The sequence below is a fragment of the Achroia grisella genome, unplaced genomic scaffold, assembly GCF_030625045.1.
Source record: "Achroia grisella isolate CSIRO2021 unplaced genomic scaffold, CSIRO_AGI_Agris_v1 utg947, whole genome shotgun sequence".
Lineage (NCBI taxonomy): Eukaryota > Metazoa > Arthropoda > Insecta > Lepidoptera > Pyralidae > Achroia > Achroia grisella.
Genome location: NW_026713071.1, coordinates 807,760 through 832,559, shown reverse-complemented (window position 1 = coordinate 832,559; position 24,800 = coordinate 807,760). Strand labels below are relative to the sequence as shown.

The window sequence follows — 24,800 nt, the reverse complement described above, 5'->3', positions numbered from 1 at the left end:
TTATGACGTAGGCATCCGCTAAGAAATGATTTTGATTAATTCTACCCCCAAGGGAATAAAATAAGGGATGAAAGTTTGTATGAAACTTCGTCAATTTTAAACCGATGGGCCTGAGACATGCTACTATGACGTAAGCATCCCTTAAGAAAGGATTTTGATAAATTCCACCCCTAAGGGGATAAATTAACGCTAGCGAAGCCGCGGGCAAAAGCTAGTACATACATATTATACATAGAAAACACCCAGACCGACACAAACAATCTCATGACAACAAATGTTTGTGCCGTGCGGGGAATCGAACCGCGACCATCGGAAGTAAGGCTGTGTGCTAACCGCTAGACCTCCGAGGCCTTCGTTAGTTAAAGTACACATTAGTGTTATAACTGCTTGTATAGCAAGTATAAGGTGTTCATACAAAGTTTGTGTTTCTCTAACGTGGCCCTACCGATGCCGGTGGGTTGTTAATTATACAAAATTCCCATAGGCATAAATTTTCAATATCTATTAGGTTAGAATGGAAATGGGTCAATATAATCTAATGTTTTCATAAGTGGAGGTATCGGATTTTGTATGTACCGCATCTGTAACAATAAATAGTAAGTCAGTATAATTTGGGAATGCGACTTTATGCTATTAAACTTAAAGTCGATATTGCGTTTTTTAATAAAATCCACCCTCTCTCAAAGTAAGACTTTATAATTATTGTATACATTATGTTGCCAATGGCAACCTTTTTGATAATTTTTATGTTTTTTAAATATATTTGAATTTTATATTTTGACGTTCTGTTTTTATATACCGTTTGTTTTCTTATGCCATATGGTCTTTATATTTTTGCTAGCGAGCTGATTACACCTATTTTACCTCACCTAGGAACGTGTCTCATTTTTAACCAGCCCTAAGCTCCTTCCTTCCTTCCGTAACTCATTACATAACATATCTTTAGTTATCGAGATATTACGAATAACAATAAAATTGGTGTGTCTGTTTGTAATATTGAAATAACCGTTTTTTACTACATGCATATGAATATAAATACGGTACATACACCAAAATATATTTATTTACAATTTTTTTTTTTCGTGGGTAGACTTGGAAAATAATAAGACGTATCTCTTGTTGATAAATTTTAAATTAATTGTATATAATAATAAATTTAGAGTAATTTTAAATTATTATGTATATATAAGGTGTGTTACCCACCAGTAAGCGTTATCCAGCGTTTCACTAAACTATTATAAACATTTCGTGTTCGTAAACTTGACTTTCGTGAAACTTATTTCAAAATGGATTCTTTGCACAAGTGTATACAGGAACTGACACAAAGGATGACACAATTTGAAGCTGAATTGGTTGCTGCCCGTGCCTCGCCCGCCACCGGGTCCATTACACTGGATTCTCTGGCATCGGAGTTCCTTACATTCAGGATGGGTGTCATTGAGACCCTTAATAGTCAGCTGTCTCTTACGAATCAGCTTTCCAAAGATGTTGACAGACTGGAGATGCGCAGCCGTCGGAAAATTTTGCTGCTACATGGCATAACTGAAGACAAGGATGAAGCTGCTCTTGAGTCTGCTGTGAGATGCTTGAGGCAATGTCAGGTGAGTCCAGAAGGGATAAGCAGATGCCAGCGTATTGGACGGTCAGTTAGTGAAAAACCGCGTCCCCTTCTGGTCAAGTTCCATGATGTGGCAGAGAGAGATAGAGTATGGTTTGCCAAAAAACACTTTAAAGGCAGTGGTACCACAATATCTGAATTTCTGACTGCATCTCGCCATAAGCTGTTTATGGACGCCCGCACCCGGCTAGGTATTTCACGTTGCTGGACGAGAGAGGGTGATATATACTGTATGTCGCCGGATGGGAAGCGACATCGGATCACTAGTCCTGCCGACCTGAATAACTTTGCTGGTACAGATACATCGGTTGCGCCTGGTGGGAGCCAGCGTCCGGCTAAGCCAGCACAGGCCATGGCTCGATCTCAATCTCAACTGCCGGCTACGACAAAGACAAGACGCGCGGCCACAGCAACGAAGAGATAATCATATTTCTGTACATGATTATGTACTGTACTGTTTTATGATTTGTTGTTAGTAGCTAAAATTATTAATCACGCACCCGCATTTCGTATATCCAATCGTAGGTAATTTTACAAGTACATGTATTAATTAGAGTCTTCAAAACACTGTAGGTGTTTGCATAAAACATTGACATTTATTAGGATTAAAATTAATATTATTTTGCAAATCTTTGTATAACTCATGAACACTATGTTCATAGATAACAGATCACAGATCACAGATAACCTTATTTAAATTGTTTCTTTTTTGTTTTATGTTGTGTCAAATGTAATGTCCATAGTCAATAATGACGTCTTTCCTTGTCAGTCTTCTGTCAGTCATTAGAATCTTAATTTATTTGTATAGAAATAGAAATAGAAATAGAAATAATCTTTATTCAAATAAACTCATTACAAGCACTTTTGAATAGTCATATTTTGATTCTACCACTCATTCGGAATGCAGATTCATCACAAGAAGAATGAGCAAGAAACTTGTGTGTTGCTCTTTTTAATAGATGTTTTTTTTTATATAAATAATTACAGTGTAACAAGTAAGAGGCATGCGACAATCAACATAGAAATCGCTACGCACTCATTATTAGTGTAATCAGATAATATTGTCAGTGCTATGTATTTAAAATTTTTCTACAAAAACATTATTATCGTTAACGAATTCTTCAATTTTATAGTAAGCTTTTTTGCAAAGGAAGTGTTTTATTTGACATTTAAATCTTTTTTCTGGCAGATTTATAACAGACTCTGGTATTTTATTGTAAAACCTTACGCAATTGCCATAAAACGAATTACTAACTTTAGCCAAACGACATTTAGGTAAAATCAGTTTGTTATTGTTACGTAAGCTTTTATTAGTGCAATCACTAACTCTTTTGAAACTGTCTATATTCTTCCTGGCATACATGATATTTTCATAAATATATTGAGAAGCAACGGTGAGGATATTTGATTCCTTAAAGCACTCTCGCAAAGACTCCCTGGAACCCATGCTATAAATGGAGCGAATGGCCCTCTTTTGTAAAATAAATATTGTATTTATATCAGCTGCTTTGCCCCATAACAAAATACCATACGACATAATGCTATGGAAATAGCTAAAGTACACAAGTTTAGCCGTTGCCACGTCTGTTAATTGTTTAATTCTTCTTACCGCATAAGCGGCGGAACTAAGTCGACTCGCTAATTTAGTAATATGAGCGCCCCATTGCAACTTGGAATCTAATGTGATACCTAGAAATACAGTATCATCCACAAAATTAATAGGTTTATTGTCCAACGTGATTTTTGAATCTCCCGGCCTTACATTGGGGAGAGTAAATTTGATACATTTAGTTTTATTTGCATTTAGTAACATGTTATTAGCCGTAAACCATTTTAAAACATAAGAAAGAGCACCGTTTACTTCGTCCAAATCATCAATATGTCGATTGACTTTGAATACTAATGAAGTATCATCAGCAAACAGAACTATGTCAGCTATCTTTTCTACCACATAAGGAAGATCATTTATGTAAACTAAAAGCAAGTATGCAAGCAAATGTACTGTCAATATACAGCTATACGGTTTTAAAAGTGCGGTGTTGTGTATTTATGTATTTCTTTTGTTTAGTAAGTAATGAAATGTTTATATGTTATTGTTTTCCATAATCTCTCAAGGCTTCTGGCGGGTAACGTTTGTGTTGTAATACAGTTTATATTGGTAATTTATTACTATTGAATTATATATTATATTATACTATATAGAGATATACACTTTATTGATATTTATTTATTATTATTTATATTATTTATATTAATAAATATGATATATATTTATATATTATTGATTATTTTACATGATGCCAGAAACCGTAGATAATGATGTCAGTGATGATTACTTGTCGTTTGAAAGTTCGACTAGCGATAATAGTTTTCAGAGTGCTACCTATGATTCCCTTACTGATACCCTTGTTACAGAATTTTATGATTTTTCAAATAATTTCAATGCAGTACACATCAATGCTCAAAGCATTCCAGCCCACTATTCTGACATGCTTCTTACATTTGGTAACAATAAAAACATTCATGCTATCCTTGTCTCTGAATCCTTTCTTCATCCTTCGTTACTATCTACCTCATATTCTCTTCCTGATTTCCATTTATTACGAAATGACCGCATTTCTACTTCGCATGGTGGTGTTGCTATTTATCTCCGCAGTCACATTCCTTACACCATCATTAGCAAATCCCCACAACCTCCTCCTCCGAACTCAGCTGAGCATCTCTTTCTTGAGATTACTCTTTGTAACAGCAAGGTTCTTCTGGGCGTTTATTACTGCCCTAATCTCTCGATTAACTACTTTCCATCCTTTGAAAACCTACTGGAAAATCTTAGTACGTCCTATAGCCACAATATTATTATGGGAGATTTTAATACCTGCCTATTGAAAGCTGATTTTCGAGCACGACGCCTTCAGAATGTTATTAAGTCAGTCAACATGTCCATACTTCCTCTAAATGCTACACATTATTTTCCTAATTGCTCCCCGTCCCTTCTGGATCTTATTATGGTTACTTCTCCCGGCCATGTAGCGAAACATGGTCAAATTAGCGCAGATGCCTTTTCCTATCACGATCTTATATACCTTTCGTATAAAATCCGACCTCCTAAACCTAAACCCAAAATCCTTTTGCAACGCAATTTTGGAGGCTTGAATGTCGATGGGCTTCGTGAGGATGCCAAAAAGATAGACTGGTCTGTAATAGATCAGGCCGTAACAATAGACGATAAAGTGGACATCTTTAACTCTCTCCTTACACAGATCTTTGACGTCCATGCACCAGTACGTCGAGTTAAAATTAAGCATCTTCCTGCTCCTTGGCTTACTGATGATATTCGTCTCATACGAGAAAAAAAAAATAGAGCCAAAGCTCATTTTAAGGCTAACCCCACAGATACCCGTCGACGAGACAGATATCACCGTCTAAGAAATCACTGCAACATGATGTGTAGAGACGCACGGCGACACCATATTCATAATTCTATTGAAAATGAAGACCAAACTAAAGTTTGGAAATTTCTTAATTCTATGGGAGTTGGTAAATCTCGTAATACAGATTATTCCGCAAATCTCGATCTTGACATGATCAACAATCACTTTGCCTCTTCTTCTAGTCTTGACAACTTGGTCAAAACTAATACACTAAATTGTCTTTCTTCTAAATCCACTCCTAGTTACAATCCTTTTGTTTTTAATCGTTTCACTGTCTGTGATGTTAAGAGAAGTATACTATCGATTACCTCCAATGCTATCGGAGCTGATGGCATTAGCCGTAAAATGATCATTCCCTTATCAGACATTCTTGTTCCTATCATAACCAATATCCTTAATTTTTCCATTTCTTCTAGTTCCATTCCCCAATGCTGGAAAGAGGCTCATATAATTCCTTTACCTAAAAAAGCCAATCCTTCTTCCTTCAGCGACTATCGCCCCATCTCGATTCTTCCTTTCTTGTCAAAAGTATTGGAACGATTAGTTCATTGGCAATTAAGTTCATTTCTTACTACAAACTGTCTCCATAATACCTTCCAATCCGGTTTCCGCCCTGGTCATAGTACGGCTACTGCGTTGGTCAAGATTTCCGATGACATTCGATCGGGTATGGAAAATCGACAGCTTACTGTATTAACGCTACTAGATTTTAGTAACGCCTTCAATACCGTCGATTTTGACATTCTTTTAGGAGTTCTAAGTTCTCTTAACATATCTCCAGCGGTACTCGATTGGTTTCATAATTACCTGTATGGGCGTCGGCAGCGTGTTAAAATTGATCTATCCACTTCGTCGTGGTGTAACAGTATCGCTGGCGTTCCGCAGGGTGGTGTGTTGTCTCCTCTCTTATTTACAATCTTCATCAGCTCGATTACCCTCAAAATTTCTTCTTTCTACCACATGTATGCAGATGATGTACAAATATACTCACAGGCTACTCTTGAGAATCTTGCAGACGCTATTAATCAGACAAATAATGATTTGAAACGGATCTTGGATTGGAGCAAATGTTATGGTCTTCAAGTGAACCCTGAGAAGACCAAAACAATTATTATAGGTAGCCCTGCGTATACATCTAGACTGGATTACACTGACTTGCCTTCTATAATATTTGATAGCGTCTGTATTCCTTTTAGCGAGTCAGTTAAAAATCTTGGTGTTCTTTTTGATTCAACACTATCTTGGAAATATCAAGTAACGGAGGTTAGCAGGAAGATGTTTGCAGCCTCTGCATCACTCCGTCGTCTCAAAAACTTTCTCCCCACGGCCACTAAGATTGCCCTTGCAAACTCACTCCTTTTCCCTATCCTAGACTATGCTGATGTCTCCTATCCAGACCTAAATTCCGATTTACTCAATAAATTAGAGCGTCTTCAAAACCTATGTATTCGATTTATTTTCGGCCTGCGCAAATTTGATCATGTATCGCAATATCGTACCCAACTTAAGTGGCTTACTGTTCGACAGCGAAGAGATATGCATACCCTTACATTCCTTTACAACATCCTTTTTAATCCCAAAGCTCCTTCCTATCTCAAAGAACGTTTCATGTTTTCCTCTTCTACTCATTCTTTGTTATTACGTTCTTCCGAAAATCTCTTGCTTTCCACTCCTTCGCATTCCACTGAATTCTATCACAATTCCTATACTGTAACTGGTATCAAGTTATGGAACTCGTTACCTGTATTTATCAGAACTGCAAAGTCCATTCATATTTTTAAACGACAAGTAAAAGACTTCCTCCTCGATATTTAAATTTCAGTTAGTATGGCATTTTAATTTATATTTAGTTTATTCTATTTAACTTTAAAATTATGTATGTAGTTTATAATATGTATGTAGTTTATGTAAGTGTATCTAGTTTAATATATGAATATTATTGTGTACATAAATTTTAATTCATATAATATTTATTATTATTTTTCTTTATTATCATTATATATTTGTTACTTTTTAGTTTTCTCCTGTTCATGTCATTTAACCTACCTGTTCGATGTTTCAATCCGTTTCCCTAAGGTTGCCTTGAAAAGATTGCTTTTAGCAATAAGGCCGCCTTATTGTAACGATACATGTGTCTTTTATTATATTGTTTGTGCTTCTTCTTTACTGTACGTTGCAAATAAAGTATATTCTATCTATCTATCTATCTATCTATTTACAATTTTTTTATCTGTATATCTGTTTGTTCCGGCTAATCTCTGAAATGACTGGACCGATTTTAACGGGACTTTTATTGGCAGGTAGCTAATGTAATAAGGAGTAACTTGGACTTTATTTTAGAAAAATCATTTTATTTTAGAAAAATAAAGTTAAATTCCACGCGGATGAAGTCGCGGGAATAGCTAGTGCGTAATAGAACTACATCACTGATGTGTAGAATTCGGGGGAGCACTAACAGCCTCCTAAACACCATATGAAATATGTTGGATTGTCCGCTCCAGAGACACTGGACATCGCTGCACTGCTGCGGACCCAGTGCTTCTGGACGTGGACGTAGTCATAAATATATCATAATACGGATACGAAATAAATGTATAAATATAACAAATATATCTCGGTAAAATCTTCAGGGAAAATATATAGAAGTTTTTGTTGCAAACAAAATAATTACACTCATAAGTAGATATTATCTAGAGAGTTGTCTGTACGTCAGTACTCTAATAATACAATACAAAATAATACAAATAATACAAATATAATGAAAATTAAATAATCCCGCGTGTGTATAAGTAATATTAATAGCAAGGAAGGCTTCCGTGCCATGTAAATAGTGAATTTCTGCGTTTGTTGTTCAACATAACAATTTTAATAACATCTCACTGATATACGCAAATGTTTTGTTGGTGTAGGAAATAAATGAATTTTGAGTGTGGCGCGGTTCACGAATTTATATACATCTTGAATTATAATTGGAAAGTTACATAGATAGATAAGATCTTACTTATTTTTAAACTTTAGCGGTTATATTTCTAGTGTTATCTATTTTAACTATTTTTTTTTCTTTTTTTTTTAATGCACGGTACAATTAAATATAGTTAGCCCTGGCTTTCGATTTAGGTGAAACCTGTGTCACGAAAGCCAGTTCCCTCCAACATTCTGTAAACATTTTTTGGTACATCTGCAGTTGTGTACATAAAGGAATACAAAAAAAAAAAAATGTATAAAGAGACGCTATTCTTTTTGACATACTAGATTGTACTGGACTTTTATTTAATACAGTGTACTGAGTAAAAAAAAAAAAATCAAAGCAATAAGTACTTATACAAGAAAAATGAGGAAAACAAAAAAAGAATAAACTATATTATTATTTATTGCACATTAACAAGAAAAAACAGAATTAGAGTATATGGGTACAAAAGTTAGTCTTAACACATAAGCGATCTCTTCCAATCAACTTTTGGGTAGAGGAGAAAAACAGGTGGTGGATGGCGCATGATGTGATGAAAGATAAATCTATACATATAAATAAAATTGGAGTGTCTGTTCGTAATATTGAGATAACCGTTTTTTACTACATGCATATGAATATATATACGGTACATATACCAAAATAACATTTTTTATAATTTTTGTCTGTCTGTCTGTCGGTCTGTTTGTTCCGGCTAATCTCTAAAATGGCTGGACCGATTTTGACGGGACTTTATCTGGCAAGTAGCTGATGTAATAAGGAGGCTTGGGCTACTTTTATTTTAGATTTTTTTTTATTTTAGAAAATAAGTATAAAAATTAATTCCACGCGGACGAAGTCGCGGGAACAGCTAGTACTTAATACATGCATATTGTATTAAGTAATATGTAATAATAAATATTCATAATAGATAAATACTTTATTCATATCTTCATGGTACATATACGTGTAAACCGTTTTCCCCTTGGAAGGATATAAAAAAATACAAGTAATTGTGACTTTATATAGTCTCTAAATATATGAGTTGATGATGAAATGATGATGAAATATATGAAATGATGAGTGTTTTATAAGGTCAGGATTAAAAAATTATTCAATAAGTGCCTGATTTATGATAAAATATTTAAATATTGAGATAGTTTAGTTACAAGAATGTACAGATAGTACCATTACATTCAGTATTTACATATGGAGGTACTAAAATACAATAATATCTAAGCACAATTTACACAGCGCCATCTAGTCCTAAGTAAAATATAATGTGCTAATAGGATATATAGATCATTACATAGTATACTCGTAAAGCAAAGTCGCTGTCGCTATCTGTCCGTCTATGTATGCTTAAATTTTCAAAACTACGCAACGGATTTTGATGCGATTTTTTTAATAGAAAGAGTGATTCAAGAGGAAGGTTTATATGTATAATATATGTACACCCGTACGAAGCTGGGCAGCTAGTGTCCTATAAATAATAGTTTCTTTTTGAGATTCTGTAACGTGGATAATCGAATCACAATAACCTCTTTTTGTCATGTATCGTGAATACCTCAATAAAATTACGGTTCATCTATAATAACTTACACATCGTTTCATTTAATTGAATTTTCGAGCGCATACCAAGTTAATATTTATTGTTATTCATATCTCGATAACTCGATATGATCGCGGATTAATTTGTAGTTTTTAATATATATAAATGCGTTTTCTTGAGAGATTTGAGAGTATGGGGGATTTCAAGAAGGGTATTTTTATATGTCAAAGACCGTATGCCCATCGGTGGGTCACTCTGGGCACTTTAATTGAAATAAATCGGGTTAAATAATCTCTACCAAAAATTATTGGATACTAAAAACGTATTTAAAAATAATATATGTAATTAATTATAAATGAATGTACTAGCTGTGCCTGTAGTTTTACTCGCGTTAAATCTTATATATAAAATTCTCGTGTCACAATATTAGTTACTATACTCCTCCCAAACGGCTTGATCACACTTTTATGAAATTTTATATGCATATTCAGTAGGTCTGAGAATCGGCTATTATATATTTTTCATACTCCTAAGTAATAAGGATTATCCACCCCTAACATTATTTTTTTATTTTTTGTGTAATTTTTTTTTACTATGCATCACTAAAAAATACATACACCCCTAAATTTTCACCCTTTTATCACCAACCACTATTTTTTTAACGCGTTATTTATTTATATGGTAAAACAACGTTTGGGACAGTAGTACAATACATAAATTTCAATAAAAACATAGTATATGTGTTATTCTGATATATAAGCTATATCACTGTAAAGTTCCATCAAAATCCGTTCAATAGTTTTTGTGTGAAAGAGACAAACATCCATCCATACTTACAAACTTTCGCGTTTATAATATTAGTAAGGTATATAATAATACCCAAGTTGCTTAAGAAATTGCATTAATAGCTTGTTAAATTTGAGTTTTAATATCATAGAAAATACTGTATAACCACACGAGCTGGGTAGTGATATTTGCATAGAGCTTTTGCGCAGAGTTTCATCTCGTTAAACTAATAGGATGCAACAACTGGCGCACTTGTAACGTTAAATTAGATCTTGAACGCTGAAATTCACTATTTGTATTATATTTGTGCATGTTGTAGTTAAGACTACAGTATTATCGTATTACTAGCTACTCGCCGCGGCTTTGCACGGGTCAACATGTATTGTACATATAAACCTTCCTCTTGAATCAATCTATCTGTTAAAAATCGCTTCAAAATCCGTTGTAGTTTTAAAGATTTAAGCATACATAGGGACGGAGAGACAGCGACAGCGACTTTGTTTTATACTATACTAGCTACTCACCCCGACTTCGACCAGGTGTATATGTATTATACATATAAACCTTCCTCTTGAATCACTCTATCTTTGAAAAAACCCGCTTTAAAATCCGTTGCGTAGTTTTAAAGATTTAAGCATACATAAGACGGGCAGACAGCGACAGTGACTTTGTTTTATACTAGCTACCCACACTGCTATTCTATGTATAATATGTATCTATTTTACGAAAAAAAATCTATGTATTGTATCAGTTGTCTAGTATACATAACACAAGCTTTAGCTAGCTTAACTTGGGTCTAGATGGCGCTGTGTGAATTGTCCTGAGATTATTGTATTATATTGTCTCTTATGTAACCCAGACGAAATTGCATAGATCAGCTAGTGTGATTTGATGAATCACACTAGCTGATCCACGATACAGATATTTTTAAATCAACAACCATTTTCCTTTGGTGTTTCATAAGAGAATAATATTATTTTACGATTCAGTTAGCCACGTAAATTCTGCGAAGCAAATATGCAATGTATTGTTTTAAAAATACGATTCGTTTTCATTCTGCTGTAATTCGCTTTCGTTATATTTATTTAGTTACCCGCTAGTTAAATATAAATTAAGTATATTACAAATTCAAATTCAAAAATCATTTATTCATGTAGGACAATTTAGCCGCTATTGGATGTAAAATTTTTTAGGTTATAGATTTTTTCCCTACCGTCCAGTTCTGTATATAGATCCAATTGAGAACGAATAAATAAATCACTTATTTTTTTAAAAGCCAGTTTATTTACAGTGTATATTTATATAGGTGTCTATGTCTAACATTAAATGAAAATGCACGGGGCATGAACAACTATTGCCATGCACGCTCGTCATTCAAGTAATCGTTTAGTGAGTTAGGCTTTGCTCAGCAAATATGGTTTACAGATGTTTTGAATTTATTTAAGTGTAATTCCAGTATATCCTTTGATATCTTATTGTAAATTTTTTTATACCTATTTCCATAAAAGATCCATTGACTTTTTCTAAACGATACTTAGGAACTTACCATTTACCATTAAACAAATATGTGGCACAACAAAAATCTGCAGATTTTGCCAAATTGAAGAGGAAACGCCACTCCACATCCTGTATGGTTGTAGCACATATATAAACGAAATATCTCCTTTGGAAAGTTTACACTCTTTCCCAAGGAGATAAAAACGATCGCTCCTAAGAATATCCTTCAATTCTTGTCCCTGACGGGGCTAGGCAGCGAACTCTGAAAAAGTGCGAGCACAATAGATCTACGTAGGTCGCAGTGCTACAGGTGCTACAAGCACTTGACAATAGCTCAAACAACCCAATAAAAAAAAACTTAGGAATAGACAAAATTAAATAATGATAAAGCTACTAAAAGGAATACAGCTCGAAAAACATAACGCTGGAAAGAAAATTATCATACTACGGTAAGTGAATTTCTCTCAAAGCGAAACTCTCTTAAAACTACAAAAAAAAGTCGTAGCATAAAATCACACCTCAGTTAAGTTTCAACTTTTGAATTTTCCTCATGGAAAACTTTGAACTACTACTGGCGGGACACTTGTGAAGATTTCCTTTAAATCCATTCGAACGTTTGTTAAGTCATCGCGCAAGATTTGCTTCCTACCTTTATAGGAGATTCTATTTCAAGAGTTCTTTTATTATTTTCCTTATCCTGTTCACTTAATTGCACATACTTTTGAAATATGCATATTGCGGCGAGATATTGCATCTCTGTACATTTTCTACCGCATATATCACGGGGAATGTTCTGAGGAATTGTTCGGATTAATACCAGCTGCTGAGTTTCACCACCGTAGCACCCGCCAGAAACTAAAATACCATCCTGATCATCTGGATGAATGGCGGTCTTCCACAGTGCGGTTTTCTAGAAACTTTTTGCCATGCACAACCACATTGTGGAATCACCTTCCAGCAATGGTATTTCCGAACCGATACGATATTAAACCTTCAAGAAAAGAGCTTATTCCTTTTTAAAAGGCCGACAACGTACTTGCGATTCCCCTGGTGTTGCGGGTGCTCATGGGCGGCGGTAATCACTTACCATCAGGTGAACCGCATGCTCGTTTGTCCCCTGTGTTGTAAAAAAATAAAATAATATGTCTATGTCTAACATTAAATGAAAATCCCGTGCATGAACAACTATTGCCATGCACGCTCGTCATTCAAGTAATCGTATAGCGAGTAATAGGCCTTGCTCAGTGAATGTGATTTAACAGATGTTTTGAATTTATTTAATGGTAATTCCAGTATATCCTTTGGTATCTTATAATTTAGTGTACTATAATATATATGTTTATTTATGCCTATGGTTGCTCAGTAGTCGAAATTCGATCCTAATCACTTACCATCAGGTGAGCCGCATGCTCGTTTGTCCCCTGTGTTATAAAAAAAAAACTTGTTAATATTTCCTTTATATCAATTTGAAAGTTTGTTAAGTCATCGCGCAAGATTTGCTTCCTACCTGATGTATTTTTTAGCCACAGTGCAGTGATCGTAGGAAAAGGGAAATAAGGAACTCGCCCAAATTGCACAAATTATAATATAGATGATCTGCGTCGGCGACTTGAAGCACTGATGTTTTCAATTACAATACACCACACTCGCGACACAAATACAGTTTGTTATAATATTTAAGGAGCTCCTTGATTAATTAAAATTGATGCATGCGGTGGTTGTTTCACTTGTTAGATGGCGGCGAATAATGAATTGTCCATATTGTGCCGGGGAAAGGGGGGCGGGAGAAAGCAGTGTGGCGGCTTACCAACCTATTATTATTATTTTTTTTTTATGGTTTTATGGTTTTAGAAGACACGCGAGCACTACCTTTATAGGAGATTCTATTTTTAAGAGTTCTTTTATTATTTTCCTTATCCTGTTCACTTAATTGCACATACTTTTGTAATATGAAATACGTAAATGAAAGTAGCAGAGTGTGTTTTTATATCTTTCATTATAGAAATAGTCTGGTATGAATTTATTGCATAAAATGTGTTGATATATTGAATGTGGTTATTTAAATTATTAATATTTGTTACATACATTGATGCGCGGTGGTCTAGCGGTTTGGGGCACCGCTTTACTTTCGATGATCGCGGGTTCGATTTGTCGGGAACATTTGTATTCATGAGTATGATTGTTTGTAACGTTCTGGGTGTTTCTATGTATATTATGTGTGTATTTCCAAATAATATCTAATTATTTATATCAGTTGTCTAGTAGGTACCCACAAAATAAACTCCGCTTACCGTGGCACTATATGGCGCTGTGTTAATTGACCAGAATATTTATTTATTTACATTTAGTAATTTTTGATGTGCAACAGACAATAGGTAACAATTTTAAATATTATCTTAATAAACTTATTATACACATTATTCATCATAAACGTAATTTTTTTTATACCACGTAGGTGGCAAACGGAATCTGATGGTGAACGGTTACCGTAGCGTTTGGACGCCTGAAACTCTAGGGGTGTCACATGCGCGTTGCCCTTAAGAAACCTTAATATACCCTTCAAGAAAAACCCCATGCTGTAGTCTTTCGAGAAAACCTCGGCAGATACATTGTCTTTACAATTCATAATGTAATAAGACTAGAAATATCTCTGGACAATTCACACACAGCGCTATCTAATCTTAATCTAAGCAGATCTTGTGTTATGGATACTATACAACTAATACAAAGAGATAATTTTTTTTTAACATGTGCATAAAATATTTTGTATGTCGCCATCATAAAAGCCACAGATAAGGTAAACTACATAGAAATATTACAGATAATTAATTTTATAAAATTTCTTCTATACAGATGTAATAAATTGTTAAAAATATTTCATCTAAAGACATAACACAAAGCTTTTCAGATATACAACTTAAGAAGCTTTTAGTGAATTTTCCTTGTGAATGCGAACAAAAATGGTTGTTACATTCAAAGCATACATCCACCTAATTTTGTTCTTTAACGCTTTGTATAGCTAGCTTTCGATCGCGGCTTTGTCTATGGAGTATAGTATTTAGAATAGCCATCCTTACTAATATTATAATGCGAAAGTGACTCTGTCTGTCTGTCCGTCTCGCTTCCACGCCTAAACCACTGAACTGATTTAAATGAAATTCGGTACACAGATAGTCTAGACCCTGATAAAGGACATAGGCTATTTTTTAATGTGAAGGCCTTTCTGGTAGTAGCGTGCACAAATGTATACAAATGTAGATAATAAATCAAATTAATAAACTTGAGTATTGGACACGAAAACACTGTCTTTGAGAAGAATGCCTATAGCCTATGCCTGAGATGTGTCAGCTTTTAAGTAAAAAAAAGAATGATGAAAATCGGTTGTAAATAAAATTCTGAAATAGTAATTAAATAATTATATCCCTAGACTTCACACAGCGCCATTTAGTCCCAAGCTAAGCGTAGCAGAGCAATATAATCGATATAAATGAATAGATATATTTTTAAATACTTATATAATATATATAGAAAACACTTATACAAACGTACAATAATAGCAATAATAGCAATGTACTATGTCAGATCGACCTCCACGCGGTCCCCCCTGGAAACCATCGTGTTAAATTCCTGGTGAATTTGTCACGATGGGCTAACTGACCTGACCTTATGCTCATCTTATCATCCTCCACTGGTGCCCCGCCAGCGTAAACCGTTAGCGCAGGCGGGACGCCATTCCATTATCATACACAAAAAAAAACACTAATACAAACAATGATACTTATGAATAAAAATATTTGTATTGTACGAGGATTCGAATACTAGTCATTGGATGTAAAGCGGTGTGCTAAACCACTCGACCATCGAGGTCTTCTGTAAAATATGAATATAATACAATCGAATTGAGAGAACCTTATCATTATATATCTTAAGTCAAAGTAGTAAGTATACAAACAGTTTTTTTTTATATATATAACTCTAGCCATTGCCCCTGGTTTCGCCCGGGTGGACATGTATTATACATAAAAACCTTCCTCTAGAATCATTCTATCTACTAAAATAAACTGCTTCAAAATCCGTTGCGTAGTTTTAAAGATTTAAGCATACATAGGGACAGACAACGACAGCGACTTTGTTGTATACTATGTAATGAAGATAATTTTCATTTGATGCGGTTGTTTCTTTCGTACAGACAGCTAGTTGCCGATTTTATTACAGTATATAATGATGTTAAGTGCTCTACTTGGAGATGTTTCTATAAGACAGTAATTTGAGAAAGCAATAAAGTTGACGCGTCTCCACTTGTGTGGAAGGCACTAAAGCGTTTTGAATGGGAGCTTACATTGAGGCGGGCGCTTCTAAAATATTGTGATTTTATTCCGAGTGCTGTCGGGTCTTATCGTTACCCGCTGCCAGGGAACACGGAAATGCCTCTTGAAACACTATATACATACTGCACACTTTTAATGTATATTAAAATTCGTTTCATGTAATGTTTTATAGTTATTTATAGATAGTGTTCAAAATCTACCCTGTAACATCGTAAGCACAGATTATTATATTAGAGTCCGTTAGTTTTCTGTTCCCGCGCTTTCACTTCCCCTCCCTTACCTAGTACTGAACTGAACGTACGGCGGACATGACGCGCGCGCGCATTTGTTGTGAATTAAAATAAATTAGAACTGTGTTGAACCTACTGTGAAACTGGAAAGCTAGCGAAGATATCTTCGAGACCCTGTAGCCCAAGAAATCCGCCGAACCATACAGGTACGTGACAGACGTTTTTCCCTATATATATACATAGTACTTTCCCTAACATTTTGGTAGCAGAGAGTAATTTCCCTAACAGATAGATAATTTATTTGCTTCAACATTTACAACAATAGTACAAATGTTCGCCTCATATTCAGGGGGCATGCAAATTATAATTCATAACAATTACTTTTACAATTAAATTACATTATAAAGAAGAATATCAGATGTCAGGTCAATTCCCGCAAAGATTAACAGCATTTTTAACGAGCTATTGGTGTAATTCTTCTTTCATCTCTCGAATTATCTGTGGTATTTTATTATATATTGGTATGGAGCTGACTATAGACTGCCTTGTGGTCGGTTTTTTTATGGATGATAATGGAATTGTACACCCGCCTGCGCTAGCGGTTTACGCTGGCGGGGCACCAGTGGATGATGATAAGATGAACATGAGGTTAGGTCAGTTAACCCAATGTGACAAATTCAGCAAGAATTTATCACGATGGTTTCCAGGGATGGAACTGTGTGGAGGTCAACCTGACTGGTCTAATGGTTAAGAATATCACCTTGTGATGGTCGCGGGTTCGATTTCTCCGACGGTGCAAACATTTGTATTCATGAGTATGATTGTTTGTATCGGTCTCGGCGTTTTCTATGTATAATATGTATGTGTTTACAAAAATAATTTTTAGGTATATGTATCAGTTATCTAGTGCCCATAACACAAGCTTTAGCCAGCTTAACTTGGGTCTAGATGGCGCTGTGTATTATATTCCAACATGATGATTAAAATTGACAATAGATTGCCAACTGACATAAATATGCACAATTTTAGACTTTTTAAATCTAGACTTTATTAGAAAATTGTTTTTATAGTATTAAGGATTTTTCTTGCATGTAAAATAATCTTAGTTGTTGACATATTTTAATATATAAACAATTTAATTTAATTATTACAAATATTTTAAAAAATAATATTATATTAATTTATTATTTACATAACCTAATTGTACAACTAAGAACCTAAAATTAAAAAGCTTAAAAAAATATAATATGATGACTAAAATATATTATTAAAAGGGGTCCCTTTAGGCAACGTTCCGAAGATACTGGCAGCGTTCCCTCTTTGAATAGCTAGACTAATTCTTTGTCCAAGGTAGCTGCCAGCTCTTCGGTCTTCTGTAAAAATAATTTTGCGTGGCTGTTTGCAGACTGAATACATTGGACTAATATTCATATTGTAAGACCTATTTGTAACACTGTTTTCTGCAAATAAATAAATAAATAAATACCAGGGTCCAGGTTATTATTTATCTGTAATTTGTCCACTTGACATATTTAACTGTACTGCCCCAGAGTTTCACAAAGCGGTAACAAATTTCGTGGAATCACAATATTAGAATAGGTATTATTCTTGTCTAAATTATTATTGTTATTATAATTATTATTACTATTAATGTAATGTATTGCGTAAATTTGATCCTTGATGAGTGCATTGGTATTTTTTTTTAAAGGATGATAATAGAATGGTGCACCCGCCTGCGCTAACGGTTTATGCTGGCGGGGCACCAGTGGAGGATGATAAGATGAACATGAAGTCAGATCAGTTAGCCCAACGTGACTAATTCACCGGGAATGTATCACGATGGTTTTCAGGGGGAACCGCGTGGAGGTCGATCTGACATGTTACATTGCTAGCATTAGTGCATTGGTATTATACTGTAAATCTCACCGAGAGCATGTAAATAAATAAAAAATTTCTTTGGCAAATAAATTATATCACTAAAAGGGTTAAAACACACGTTTTTACAATCTAATCCTACAATTATGCAATCAACAATACCAGGAGATTATGGAGGCCGGGTATTCATGGCAATGTAATCCAGACTATACCCGGTTCTGCCCGGTTCTGCCCGGCACGGCTTAAAACGGATTATACTTGCCCACGCTTTGTAATCAATTGGCCATCATTTATTTAAATAGATTCGATTGTTCCCGTTGGATATTGTTATAAAGATTTATGAAGTGGAACGCTGAGAGTAAGCTTAAAATACCATGGTTTATTATGGAGTACTCCCATGCTATGGACATAAAATCCGAACTAGTAGCGGCAGTGGACTTGCAAAAATAGTTGATCTTTTTTTTTTTGGACTACTCTAATGCAGTTGGGCGCAACTAGCCTTTACAGCTTCACCGAACGATAGGGAGTGAGTGCAGATGGCACTCCACACCCGCTGTAGGACTTATGGAGCGCCTGAAGGATACGACTTTAGTCTGAAGGTGCATTAGGGGTTCGAACCTCAGCTCAAGCCGTCGTAATTTCGATCCCCGTTTAAATTGGACGGGGGATCGATCGGAGGGGAATCGAAGGTAAAAAAGAAATAAGCACTGAAACACAGCTAGACCCTCGAGGCTGTCGAATCGTCTGGATATTATGCAGAATTTGAATACTAAAACATGCTGTGACAGTTCACCTTCTACATGTTTTATCTGTGGTGCTGTTCACGTATTCCATTTAGCACCTACCAACAGGCAGGCCGTATTCTCGTTTTATGTACATAGTTCAATTTATCACAAAGTGGGTCGTATTGTTTGCTATTTTAAATATAGACGTAAGTATATAGATATGTATGTTTTTGGAAATACGTTGCCAGACTGACTTCTAAAAAATGAAATTCCGTTGAGTTTCTTACCAGTTCTTATCAATTGAATCTATATACTGAAATATATGTAAAGAGAAAGGTTAATATAAAAAAGTTGATTTTCATAAGCGACTAAAATGGCGTACACGAATAAATTATTTTTGATTTCATTTGATTAAGTTAAATATCGTATATTTATTGAAATAGAAATAGAAATAATCTTTATTCAAATAAACTCATTACAAGCACTTTTGAATAGTCATATTTTGATTCCACCACTCATTCGGAATGCAGATTCATCACAAGAAGAATGAGCAAGAAACTTGTGTGTTGCTCTTTTTAATAGATGTTTTTTTTTATATAAATAATTAATAATATTATCAAAGAACCAACTACATTCGCCGACATTTTCCTCGCGACATCTGTTTAAACGATTCAGGACTCGTTCCGTTTCAATTCCACTTTGTTTGAAGCGGCAAACAATTCTTTTGATAAATTGTTTTTAATCCCAACAAAAACAAGATTATGCCAATTTGGGGAGAACGAAAAGACTTTCATAATGGAATTAGTTCATCTCGGCTGTTGAAAGGGGGTGTTTGACAGGGGCAGACTTGGGGTCATGGATATTTCTGACACCAAAACCACTATTAGAGAAGCGAGTTTGATGATCAAATCAAATCAAATCAAATCAAAAATTATTTTAGCCACTTATGGACTTCAATTTTTTTTTTAATTAAATTTTTTTACTATTAAGGTACACATAGTCTTTGTAATTAGAGCAGGATCACTACACAGCTATTTAATAAATACTCTACGGTCTATGGTTTCATCCACATTAAATTTAGACCCTATGTATTATTCTGATGTATAAGCTATTGTGAACGAAGAACTGTCTATATATCGGGCTGGTAGATATAATTATGCAAACACGGGTTTTAGGAAGCAATAATATAATATTATGTACAAAAGTATAATAATTAACAGAACAAGAATTGACAATGTCATATACATTTTTCTATATAAAATAATAGACAAAATACATAAATAATATACAAAGAGGTGCGTCGTGCACATAGTCTAAAGATCAAAAGAACAAGAGTCTTCAATTTAGTGAACTAAACTAAACTCAGCTTTTATACTGGAACAATGACAAAACAATAATACTAAAAGAAAAGTAAATGAATCATTATACATAAAGAAAAATTATATGAAGTACGAACTATGACATCACTATCGGCACTAACTTTTTTAAAGAACGTTTTAGAGTTTCTTCAACTGCTTGAACATCCTTGTTTGAACATCAGCCAATTCTTCAGGGAAAAAGTAACCACACGTCATCGGGGCCATCTACCTCGGGGAAAGTTTCCATCGGCTATTATAAGAATGTCTCCAATAGTGGTAGTTCAATCTGAGTTTGAGTTTGAATGACGAGATAATAGTCTTGGGAAGCACTCTCTCACCCATCAACTCCAAAGCTTAAGCATACTGTAATCCTCCAGTTACCGTGTGAAATGAAATCGCAATCTCAGTCGGACTGACAAGAAACTCCTTCAAAAATTTAATTGCATGGCCAAAAATCTGTTGATAAGGCTGTCCACCTCCGCTAATGTTGTAATAATCTCTACCTTTGGAGTTCCTTATCGCTCTCTCACCTTCATAACTCAGAGAACCATCTGTATGTACTAATATGTTCTCTATCTAAAACAAGAGGAAACTTGACTTCGTCGCTGACATCTAAGATAAATACCATACGAGCAGTGTAGTTTGTCAGGACCATTCTGTGGAGATAATACAGTTAACTTTGAGGTTTATGAAGCCAGTGGTCAGCAACACAAGCAATCTTATCACTAAAGGCATCTTCTTGAATATTGAATATGACGTATATCTCAGATATATTGAAATCTTCAACCATCAGGGTATTTCAAATATAAGACGTTAACGCGCGAAGTTAGTGCCGTTACATTAATAAAAATATCTATAAAAGACAGAAAATACAATAATTTAATTTAATTAATTTAGAAATATCAAGTATTTTAAATGTATAAATTGTAAACATAAACTACGCAGTCGCAATATAAAAAAATCAATTTATACGCAATTGCGGTTATAATTAATGTTGTAAACTATCAACTAAAATGTTCTGGCACAGATGAGTGACAAATGTAAATGTGAAAAATTGATGAACGTTGGCATTAATGCAGCTATGTACTTTAATTTTAGTTCAAATAGTTCTATTAAAGTAATGAAGATAAGTAGTGTCAGTCAATAAACTCGTCCCTGGGAGTCATAATAAACCAAGTGCATGTACTGGTGCGCTAACTACTTCTACATGAAACTCATCTAATGATTGATTAAAGCACAAATACTTTGATATCAGTGACAGCACGCTTGGTTCATCAAATATCTCAAAATTAACCTCCCAATATGTATGAATAACAGCTAGTAAACGAGTAAATCTCTCAACAGACTCTATACCTACTCGTAATGTAGTTGTCTATATAATGATCATGAAAGATGACGTGTGTGACTCTAGGAAACTGATAACGAGATTTATTATTAATTGGCAAATCCGTGAACGGACTCGATGCAGCGCCATATATCATTGAAGACATAAGATATGTTTTCAATGGTTTTTTAGAACTGTCTCTCCAAGTAAAACGTTGCGCATCACAATATACGTTGTGGATTTTAACCTGAGGATATATTGCTTTAATGTCATCGTTAATTATGACACTCTCCTCGTAAAAACGATTTACAATATTAAGAAAAGATTTCAAGAGATCTGGTTCACGCAAAGGTAAATTTGAACTAACTCCTAATTTGGCAACTGCATTATTGACAACTCGTAACTTGTCACTACCTAAATAGTAATCACATACATTATTTACAAAATGAACAGTATTTGTTCTATTCGCTACAAACCCGAAAAGAACCCACCCTAGTACCGTAAGAATGGCAACAGGTTGAGAACTAGTTCCCTGTCTTACTGCCATGGGAACAGACAAATTCCAATTATCTATACCGATTATAATGGTAGGTTTGGCATTATAACATAATTCGTCAGCTATATCTAACAAATATGGAAATGCAAGAACATCACTCTTATTGACATTTCGATTCGCCAGTCCGAGGTTACTAATAGATCTAGCTTGTTTGATGACAAAGGAATCAGCAGATCTCTTTCCTTTTATTTGAAAGTCAACATACTCGACTTGCGACTGTTTTGATAAGCCACCAACACACTGCAGTTCAATTTGTTCTACTGTACCTGTTACTCCAATCTGAGAGGTAATTTCTGAGTCAATGAAGGTAGCCGTGGACCCGTCATCCAGTAACGCGAAAGTATCAACAGAACCCGCGGGACCAGATACTGTGACAGCGACAATCTTTAGTAATGGCTTACAAGAAGTAGTGGTACTAACAGAAGATGTCTGTGATACCAATTCCGACGGAGACTGCTCTGCATTATCATTACCTGCATGTGACATTGGCCGACTTGACTCTTCAGATACCTGTATATTAGCTGCTGAATTAATAAAATTTGGATTATGAAGTAACTTGTGATGTTTATGTGTGCAACCGGCTTTATTGCAAAGTCCTTTAGTACGACAAGTATTATAATTATGTGAACCTCTTTTTAAACATTTCTGGCATAATTTATTTTCTTTAACGAAATGCCATTTATTATGAACTGTCAATGCCAAAAACTTATTACAATTGACTAATGCGTGAAATCCTTTACAATATGTACAAATTTGTTTTGATGAATTTTTTAATGAATTTTCAGCCGTTGTAAGAGATGTTTCAATACAGGAACCCGTCTCGAATGTTTGTGACGACTGCTCCAGCAAATCATACACTTCCGCGGCATTCACACGTTCTGGTTTTTTATGCCTGTCAATATTGGAAGTTGTGTTAAAACTGAAGTAATCCGTGACACCAAATTTAGCCTGAATCTCAACCTCACGACATAAAAATTCAGCGAGCATTTCTAGCTTGTTTTGACCACTATATTCATGAGAAATAGCAAAATCATACCATCTACTTTTTAACACAATAGGTAGTTTTAATAATAATATATTAAATAATTCAGGTGATTTTATATAGTCACCGCCATCTAATAAGCGTAGAGTCTCTACACAATTACGAACTTTACTAGCAAATGTTGCTAGATCTTTATCGTTACCTAACCTCGGCAACGATCTCACTGAATAAAGTTCTTGTAATATAATTAAATCTGGTCGTCCAAATCGAACCTCGAGCGCACGCATGACAATATTTGGGTCTCGGGCAGTCACTAAGAGCTTGTCAACAGACTCTCGCGCGATACCTCGTAATGTACGCATTATATACGCACAGAGAACTTAGCTCGTCTGAGCTACGGCTCAGACGAGCTAAGTTCTCTGTTGGTGAATAACCAGACTGTGTGTCCTGAAACACACGTTTAAAAGAAAGCCATTCCGTAGGGGACTTTCCATCATAATGAGGAAGTTTTATATTAATCCCTTTCGGAGCGGTAATTTTATCTGTCAACTTATCTACTGCCGATACTAAGGCAGCGATCGGTTCAACTAAGGTGACAGTAGGGGGATGTGTGTTTACCGTAGGAATTTGCGGATTATTAAGAAATTGAGACGAAATAGGATAATTATTGTTATCTAACCATTTGTCCACAACTTCCGAGCAGCTACGATGAACACTAGCACGACTACCAGATCGGCTGCCCCGGGAACTGATTGCTTCAATTTCTGCTTCGTATTCCTTCCTCGCCGCCTCCAACTTAGCACGACGAGCTTCTGCCGCCTCCATTTCAATTTGTGCAAGGCGGTGTGCATGCTGTATTTGAGCTGCAAGTTTTTTAGCACGTATCGTGGCAGATGAGCGGCTGCAGGCCGATGTACTGTGAGTACTAACCGCGATCGGTGGTACGGTCGACACCAGCGCCGTGGCGCGGGCATCAGATTGCGTTTCCTCTGCCGGTAATGACAATGGCAACGCTTTTGCCGTACGAGGGTTTGCCGATCCTAGTTTACGACCCGACCGTGTTTCCATATTTATAAAATTGTGAATTTAAAATTTAGAAATTTGTTAATAAATTATGGGAGAAGGACCAAAAATGTGAATATAATTATGCAAACACGGGTTTTAGGAAGCAATAATATAATATTATGTACAAAAGTATAATAATTAACAGAACAAGAATTGACAATGTCATATACATTTTTCTATATAAAATAATAGACAAAATACATAAATAATATACAAAGAGGTGCGTCGTGCACAGCTATATTACTGTAAAGTTTCATAAAAATCTGTTCAGTAGTTTTCGCGTGAAAGAGTAACAAACATCGATCTATCCATCCATGCTCACAAATATTACCTAGTAAGATACAAAATGAAAATAAAACCGTTTGCATTTTGAATGCTCTATTTAATATTGACCTTACAATTCCTTTATTTAACTTACTAACTGTATATTTTGCTTAATAAAATTATAAATATGTCAGATAATAAAAAAATACAGTGTAATTCTTTATTACTAAGTAATAATAATCTCAGGACAATTCACATAGCG

General features: G+C 34.9%; 1 protein-coding gene across 1 annotated transcript; it reads right to left on the bottom strand.

The window, feature by feature from the left end:
- Positions 1–4,999: 4,999 nt before the first annotated feature.
- Positions 5,000–24,247, bottom strand: LOC131854080 (uncharacterized). Its single transcript, XM_059205204.1, has 4 exons — positions 23,889–24,247; positions 21,919–22,748; positions 5,358–5,480; positions 5,000–5,098 (listed from the first exon to the last, which is right to left on the bottom strand). Exons 1-4 carry the CDS (start codon positions 24,181–24,183, stop codon positions 5,000–5,002), a joined length of 1,347 nt encoding a protein of 448 aa, XP_059061187.1. The 5' UTR covers positions 24,184–24,247.
- Between the last annotated feature and the right edge of the window lie 553 nt (positions 24,248–24,800).

What these genes read in the sequence shown, in the direction of transcription:
- LOC131854080 (XM_059205204.1), bottom strand. Translation starts at nt 24,183, where the DNA reads ATGCCCGCGCCACGGCGCTGGTGTCGACCGTACCACCGATCGCGGTTA. An exon ending in TCGGAAGTTGTGGACAAATG is followed by an intron (nt 22,749 to 23,888) that starts GTTAGATAACAA and finishes TTAATTCAGCAG; the next exon opens with CTAATATACAGGTATCTGAA. An exon ending in TTAAAGCAATATATCCTCAG is followed by an intron (nt 5,481 to 21,918) that starts GTTAAAATCCAC and finishes GCCTCTTTCCAG; the next exon opens with CATTGGGGAATGGAACTAGA.